The sequence below is a fragment of the Arachis stenosperma genome, chromosome 9, assembly GCF_014773155.1.
Source record: "Arachis stenosperma cultivar V10309 chromosome 9, arast.V10309.gnm1.PFL2, whole genome shotgun sequence".
NCBI lineage: Eukaryota > Viridiplantae > Streptophyta > Magnoliopsida > Fabales > Fabaceae > Arachis > Arachis stenosperma.
In genome coordinates, this window is record NC_080385.1 from 144,097,760 (window position 1) to 144,106,565 (window position 8,806).

The window sequence follows — 8,806 nt, forward strand, 5'->3', positions numbered from 1 at the left end:
AACGATCTCCAATTACATCAATCCTATATTTTGATCATTAAATACAAGTTACAAGCTAAACAAAACAAAATCCCCAAAGCCATAGTTACAAGCAACACTCTGTTTGTTCTAATTTCTCTCCTAAATTTTTTTATCTTCCTTGCCATTACTTACTAATGATTCCGTAGAACTTGTGACAAGGAGAAAGCTTCATTATTCTTCCCTCTAACTGTAGTAATTGTCAATCCATCTTCATATATCGCATAAGAATGTTATATATTCCTTTCAACTATTGATCTCATTAAACCCTCCCAACCTTCTTCGATCTCATCCACCCACACAAAATATTTACAATTTCTTGTCTGAAAAATCAAAATACCCACTCAACTATCAATTAAAATTAAAAAAGGATAACCTTCACAAAAAAAAAATAAAATAGCCATTATTTTCTAGAGAGGACATCGAATGAACCATCTATTTGGGTTTGTTATCGTGTTAGATTTATCAATGCAACCTCCAACCCACAGAAGCATCTCCCGTCAAGCTTTTTTCCTTCTTTTTCTTCTTCAAAATTGAAGCAATGCTGTAGCTTGCATTACTTGTAGCAGAATTAAATTTGCGCAAAGACATTTCTAAGGATTAGAGAAATTTTCTTTGTCAGTGTTCGTGTTTGAAGAAAAAATAAAAATAAAATGGTTTCAATTTATGGGATAAGATAAAAATTGGAAAAGAAAGGCATGTTAGGGTTTTAATTTTTGTATTAAATGGCTCTAAAACGATAACATGTCTATATTAGAAATTTGCAATTGGAATACATGTAGATAGGTTTGGTCGAATTTTATTGCCATATAGGTTCAGATACTAACAGACTAAGTGCGTAATCAACGTTAGAGTATTTTTGGTATATGGAGGTAATCTTCCGTGATTATAAGGTGAGTTTTTTTTTTTATTCTATAGATATATTTATCAGTATTTACATCTTTCATGAATACAAATGATAATTTATTCAAAAGAAAAATATACAAAACGAATATTTAAAATATTTATTTCATAAAAAAATAAGTCATAGCTGAAAAAGAAATTGTACGTTTTAAGGATAAACAACCTATGCATATCAATGTTTCATTATATAAAAAAAGACTAGCAATTTTTTTAAGAAATATTTGTTACATGGCTCATTTTAACATGTTTACTTATTTTTGAATGCAACATTGAAAATGGAATAATATTGTAGAACAATTAAAAGAGTTCAGTTTTTTTTTTCTACAAAAGATGCGATATATGTACTATAAATAGAATACAAACTTTATCACAAATGTAATGAAATCACATTAGCATTAATAAATATTAAAGGACATAAATAATTAATCTTCAATTAAACATCAGCAGTAGTTCCAATAAAATATTGACTAATATATTATATATATAACATGAATTTTCGAAAGGAGTTTATCTAATTATTGATTATTTCATAAAATTGTAAGAATAAAATTATTAAGCATAATTATGAATGAAACAGTGAACTTGTAGTAAAATAAAATTCAAAATGATAGATCTTATAAATAAACATTCAAAAATGTATACAATGTAACAACAAAATCGAATATAACATAAAAGGAATAAGATATCTATTGTTTTAGAGAATAGTTTATGTGATAAAAAAAAATAGTAGTAGATTAACGAAATGTGAAAAATAGGAAGATGAATGAATTTCAAAAGAGAAAATAAAAATAGAATCTTCAACCTGAGTATTTAAATTACTAATCAGATTAGTATTTTAAAACAAACTTTTTTTGAACAAATTTATTTTTTAAAATTAAAAAAACTATCAATTCAATTTTAAATTTAATTATTTATTTCTAGAAAACAAGAATTTTGAAATAAAAGAAAGATTATTTAAAAATATAAAAAATTAATTTAAAAATAAAAAATCATATGTGGAAGATATCTTATTTAATTGGATTGACTATATATATTATTAATTGTATAGGGAATGAAAATTATAAAATTAAAAAAATATTTAATATTTGAAAAAAAGTAGGGAGTGAAGAAAAATGATTTAATATGAGAGATGATATATTACTAGAATACATAAATGCATACATTAACATATATTACAGTGTGCAACATACATGACTACATGTTATGTTAAATAAAATTGAAAAATAATATTATAAAAGATTCTTTTATAAATTTTAGAAATTTTTATCAACAAGTCAGGATGGCCGAGTGGTCTAAGGCGCCAGACTCAAGTTCTGGTCCTCTAACGAGGGCGTGGGTTCAAATCCCACTTCTGACAATTCCAAATTTGTTATTTTTATTCTCTATCACTACTACTACCTTATAAAAAAGGTCATTTGTTTAAGCATATTTAGTCATTAACAAATATATAATGTTTATATTTCGTATAAAAAATGACAAAATGTAGTGAGTACTTAATAAATTAAAAATATAAATAAAACCTAACATAATTTATCGTCATAATAAATAATATATAAGGCATAATATGAAGCAAGAAACATAATATTTAAATATCATCAAATTAAATTACTTATATGATAAAGTGAAACAAAAAAGCATTGTAAAGCATACTGAAAAAAGATTTTCAAATCTTCAAGAATACTAGAGAAATTTGAGCCATAACTTCATTTATTTGTGGTTTTATATTTACATAACCTCAGATCTACAAATAAGAATGACATAATTTAGAAACATTGCTCTTGTCCTTGTTGAACTAGTGTTCAATAATCAATACATATTTTATCTTAATATATAAATTAACAAAATTAAACTACTGTTTCAAATAGAAACTCTTTACGTAGAAAGTGAAAAATACTGAACGATTCATTGATTTTTTGTTCTATGTCCTATGGTTAGTATTAATCAATTACATGTACGATATATTATTTATATAATAATATATCTAAATATCACTTAGTAACTATCCAAAGAAATTGATTTCAAGTAAACGTCCATAATATAAAGTTATTTAAAATCCTCATCTATATGACTATATTTCATAATTTCAGTTATACTAAATATATCCTTTAATATTATCGTTAAAATACAACTCTAATTATTCATACAAACCACTATTTCAAGACGTTCATCTTTAACCTGTGTTATTTCTTACGTTCATTGGTATATTTTATTGAGTAAAGTATTATTTTGTCCGTAACATTTGGAGTAAGTTTTAAAATTATTTCGAGTAAGTTTTAAAATTATTTCTAACGTTTAAATCGTCTTATTTAAGTTTCTAATATTTTAAAATCGGCTTAATGTTGTCCTACCGTTAGGAATCTATTAACAGAATTGACGGCGGGACAAAACTAAAACAATTTTAAAAATTAAGGACTTAAATAGGACGAAAACGTTGAGACAAAAACGATACATAAAAATAAATTTTAATTTTATCTATTAATAATATTATTTTTTACGGTACACAGTTATTCAATTATATTTTAACCACATTTAAGTAAATTAAATTTAATCATTTTATTCTAATAAATTTTTTTTTATAATTTTATTCTCAAAGATTTTTATTCATCATGAAATATTTGTAAAATGACTAGTATATAAACTTGCAAAAAAGAAAAAAATGTGATTCGGATGGATTTCGTGAAAATAGATTAAGTGAAAAATAATTGTTAAGATGAGAGATTCGGGATAAGTAAACTTGTGAGGAAAAACACTTCTATTAATGGCAAATAAACAATACAAGAACTAATGATGAGAAATAGAGGTGGAGAACAAGTGTTGAGACCTCTATTAATGTCACAAAAGGATGAATGACCTTTGTTTAAAGTAGACAGGGGTTGGTTAATGGTTGTCGAGTGTTTTGGTGGAACACCAGAATGCCAGTTTTTACTCGTGAAGGTGGTGAATGAAATGAAGAACAATGAAAGAAAATTTGGGTAGAGGAAAAGATGGATTTTTTAGCTTATTAGCTTCAGAAGTCAGAAAGATCTAGAAGAATGTGAAAGGTAAAGGGTGCTTTACAGAGGTGGCTTGAGGTCCTTTTTATAGTGTAAAACCATGATGAAGAGGAAATCTATTATCCAATGGTTTTAGTCTGATATTTGGTTTACTCCTTTTTATTCCAAATATCTTTTAGTATTCCCGTCACTTTAAGTATTTTCAACTGTTGAATGGAGGAAGTTGATTTCCACACGTTAAACTAAAGCTCATGGCATGTGACATCAGTGAAGGGACATCTAGTTTGGTTTTCTTTTAACTAGATGACATCTTTACACTCCAAATCCAACCAATCCACTTCCACCAATTTAGTTCCCACTGAAGAAAAATTCAACTCCTCAAGGTGTTCTTTTGGGTTCCATACTTTTACCCAATACCTTTAAGAGGAACTTGACTCTTGTTTGACCATGTTTGTAGGTCATTCTTAAAATTATTTATGTACCAAAAAGGTTTATATTTTTAGTACACAATCAAAATGATACTACAATAGAGTATAAATTGTACCTTTTGTCTTTAATGTATCGAAATTCTTTAATGTTTAAGTAAAAATCTTTAAAAGTAAAATTATAAAAAAAATAAATTTATTTAAAATGAAAGTAATGTGATTAAGTGTAATTTACTTAGATGTGTTAAAAAATAATTGAATAACTATGTACCGTAAAAAATTGATATTATTTAAGGATAAAATTAAAATTTATTTTTATGTATCGTTTTTTTCCCCAATGTTTTCGTCCTATTTACGTCCCTAACGTTTCAAAATCGTCTCAATTTTGTCCCGTCGTCAATTATGTTAACAGATCTCTAATGGCAGGACAACATTTAGCTAATTTTAAAACGTTAGGAATTTAATTAGGATGATTTAAACGTTAGGGATAACTTTGAGACTTACCCTAAACGTTAGGGACAAAAATGGCTTTTTTACTGAAATGCGCATAGAAAAATGTTTGATTCCCAATATATGCATGGTTTGAAACTCCTCCTTAAATACGCACAACCAATTCGCAAGGGTCAGCCACGAAATGGAAATAGGAGCCATCTCAAGAATGGTGGCCACGAAATGTAGTCTGCTGTCTGACACAACCCATTTCTAGTGCATCAGCCACGAAATGGTGGACCTCAGGTATGACACACACGAAATGGCAGCGGGGCAATGAAGGCAGCAACTCCTAGTAGTGATAGTTCCCGTACGAGCATGCAGTGGGTAGTTTGAGAGGCAATTTATTATAGTGTTGTGGGTGAAGCAATATAAAAGAGGGTAAAGGGGAAGGGACCAATTCGAATGGTAGGAAACAGGAAAGAAGTAGTGGGGTTTAGTGTGTTGTTGTGTTTGTGGTGCAGTTAAAAAAATTTTTATACTGGAGAAATATTTTTTTAATTCATAAAAATGAGTAGTAGTGGAATTAATGTGGAAGAAAACCTTAATAGGTTAGATGAATTTCACATTTCTGCGCATTTACATTTGAAGGTGAGTTTTTTAATAAATAAATAAAAATTTATTGATGATTAAAAAAATTGTTGTAAATTGAATAATTGTGTTTTAATCCTTTTCTATTTCAGTCGGCACGTGTGTTGACTCCGCATGGCACACTAGTCGACCTTTTTACTTCAGATGAAGCAGATCCAAGTATGGAGATTATGAGGCAGATGCTTGAACCGTATCTGAGAAGAGCCAGATTCTATTATGCGTCTTTGATAAAGCATTTTGAATATGACAGCCCATTTATTAGCGCTCTTGTGGAAAGATGGCATCCTGAGACCCACACATTCCACCTCCTATGGGGTAAGTGTACTGTTACTCTGGAGGATGTTGCTATGCAGTTGGGGTTACCAATCGATGGTGAGCTGGTGAGCAGCACTCTAAGGTCTTGGAGTAAGTTCCACCAGAAAGATATTTGGCAATGGTGTGAGGAACTCCTTGGTGAAGTTCTTGATGGACATGTTGGGACTACAAAGTTTAACATAAAATTGAAGTGGCTCAGAAGTCGGCTCCAACAGATGCCGCTGGACTCTCCAAAGGACGCCATCATACAGTACGCACGTTGTTACATTCTGTATTTGCTGGGTGGCATTCTACTTCCGGACAAGGCAAACAACACGGTCCATATCCGTTATCTTCCTCTCTTGGCCAACTATAACGCCATTAGTACCTATAGCTGGGGCAGTGCGATTCTCTGTTGGTTATATAGAGCAATGTGCCTAGCAACTGATTATAACATGGAGGGAATGGCTGGCTGCCATACGTTACTGATGTCATGGATATACTATAGGCTACCTTTTTGGGCACCAGAAGTGACGAGTCCGTATAACTTCCCCTTAGCTACAAGGTAATACATTATACCACATCTCATTTGTTGTTTTGTATTTGTACTATTTCATGTGCGTTTGAAATGAAACTACGTTATGAGCAACATGTTTCTGTATAGGTGGGCAGGTAAGAAAGGGAAGAATGACTATGCTGAGCAACGCTTGCTTAGGCACCGCTTGAGGTTGGACAACCTAAAGGTGGATGAGGTAATTAATGTCATAATTTGAAACAGTTGGATTATTTTTTCATCACATGCATATGTTTAACGGTTTCTTGGATGTTTGGTGCTTGTAGTTTATGTGGATGTCGTACATGGATGCACATATTATGTCGAGAGTGCTGGGGGGATTTCTAGGTGCCCCACATGGAGATTTCTATACAGCGGTCATGCCTTTGATATTATTCTGGTGGATCGAGATTGTTAACATAGACAGAGTCATGCGTCAGTTCGGGGGAAAACAAGGACTGCCAAACCCTCCGTTGAACATCGATAGCTTTCATGGACAATCGGCTCGCAACGACGATGGATGGTGCCCCATCCGCCTACAAACATGGTTCGAAGTGTGGGCAAACTGACATACTGTATCATACCGGCTACAGATTGATCGAGCAGATACATTACGCCCGAGTCATGATTATTATAGGTGGTACTGTGCGCGGAGTAAGAGGTTTCTGTCAGCCCCCGATGTGTTGCATGATCCCAGAGGTGATGACTCCGGCAGGTTCCCCGGCAGAGATAAGTAGAATTCCCGAATGAGTAGCTACATGCCTCCTTAAGTTTGAAAGAAAAAAGTACCACGAGTCTGTATTCTCTCTTTCGACAAGCGCAAAAGCTATGGGCAGTATGTTGTTGACCCCATCCTGTGCTATTCCCATCAATAAGGTCCCTGTGTACTTGCCATACAAGTGTGTTCCGTCAACCGATACCAGTGGCTTGTAGTGCTTGAATGCTTCAACACACGATGGGAATGATCAGAAAACTTGATGAAATATGACACTGTCACTGTCGAGCATGTTTCCCATGTAGTACGGTCGAGTTTGTATATCCACAATTGTACCTAACACAATTAGTGGAATAAATTGTACATCAACAAATGTGAAAAATTGACTCAGTCTCCGTAGATCATCAATAAATTGGAATAAATTGACATGTATTTATACCTGGAATGAAAGTTTGCAACGCGTTGAGATATCTCCGCAGCTAGTTGTATGAGTCATCCCAGTCTCCATAGATTCTAGCTATTGCCTTTGCTTCGCTAGCCAGAGCTTCTTATATGACACTTTGTATCCGTATGCTAACTCTACATCACCCTGCAATACCTTAATGCATATGGTGGCGTCTACCTGGACCATGGGGAATACATGTTGGCATATGACACTACTATCGAGTTGTGCATGATCTTGCGAGGTCGTAGTTGCCAAACAACTGTGAGGCCCCTGGTATTTTCAGATTTCCCAAAATCTCGAAGCCCTCGTCTTCGCTACACGTACCATCTAACGACATTAGTCACCAAAATGTTTGCATCGACATACATACCTAGTCTGATCTGACTCTACAACTTTGTATTCTGCGCTTCTACGAATGTTGTAGTTCTTAATAGCAAGCATTGCTGTTTCTTTATTCAGGAACTTCAGGCCAATCTCCACTTCTATTTCACCGGTCATGGCATAGGTGCTCGGTATGTCTTCCGCTGTAGTCGAGTTCATTGGACCAAGACTCAGTGCAAGATAGTTTCCCAGAGTGCTGCTGGATCCACGTCCAACCCCTATCATACTTACCGGTTCGGCTCAAGTTGGGATGGCCCTTTCGCCCTGAGGCGGTTGGGTTTTAGGAACCACTTCTGCTTCATCACCGCTATCATCCTTAATCTCATCTTCATCAGACGAGATTGCCAGCCCATCAACAATACCTTCCGGGGGTGCAAAATAGCTTGTGAGGGGGGGACGTCTGTGAGGATTTTTAGCATTCTGTCCCGGCGTCACGAACACGTTAAAAGAGGAACTCCGAGTCCTACCAATCTCGGGAAAGGGAATAGCTTCAGCCGCACCAAAATTTCTCATTTCTTCTAAGTTATTCGAATTAGACGAGCTACCACCTACATCTTAAAGCTTCAGATAAAGTTCCATGGAATAGATGCTTGCACGTATCATCGACACATGCTGGTCTGATTTAATCTGCATTTTTTTTAAGCAAACGAATTCACCACCGCAACTGGCATCCTGTAAATCAGGCTACTGATTTCCTTTTTTCTAATCAACCTAGTATTCATCGAGATTTAATAATTAAACTGTTGCAAACATGATTGCGGGGAAATTATTATCCAAAGTGGATCATCACACATAAACGTTACTCCTTCAGCTGTATGAGAAATTTCACCATTTGGATATAAGATCACATATATATGTTCAGAATCCATTTCCACAACAAAAGTTGTTGAATCTAAGACTTATAGAAATGGGATTCACGAAGAGGAAAAGAAACTATAAGAAGGGTGAATATGAGTTGTGGCCTCACTTCCTCTCTTCGCAGGGTTTTTATAGCATAAC

At 33.3% G+C, this 8,806-nt stretch overlaps 1 protein-coding gene and 1 non-coding gene across 2 annotated transcripts; both read left to right on the forward strand.

The window, feature by feature from the left end:
* Positions 1–2,194: 2,194 nt before the first annotated feature.
* On the forward strand, positions 2,195–2,278 carry TRNAL-CAA (transfer RNA leucine (anticodon CAA)). Its single transcript has one exon. It is a non-coding gene; the product is annotated as a tRNA-Leu (tRNA).
* A 3,060-nt stretch (positions 2,279–5,338) lies between these two features.
* Positions 5,339–6,835, forward strand: LOC130950012 (protein MAIN-LIKE 1-like). The gene is made up of 4 exons (XM_057878583.1): positions 5,339–5,419; positions 5,512–6,278; positions 6,378–6,465; positions 6,554–6,835. Exons 1-4 carry the CDS (start codon positions 5,339–5,341, stop codon positions 6,833–6,835), a joined length of 1,218 nt encoding a protein of 405 aa, XP_057734566.1.
* The last annotated feature ends 1,971 nt before the right edge of the window (positions 6,836–8,806 follow it).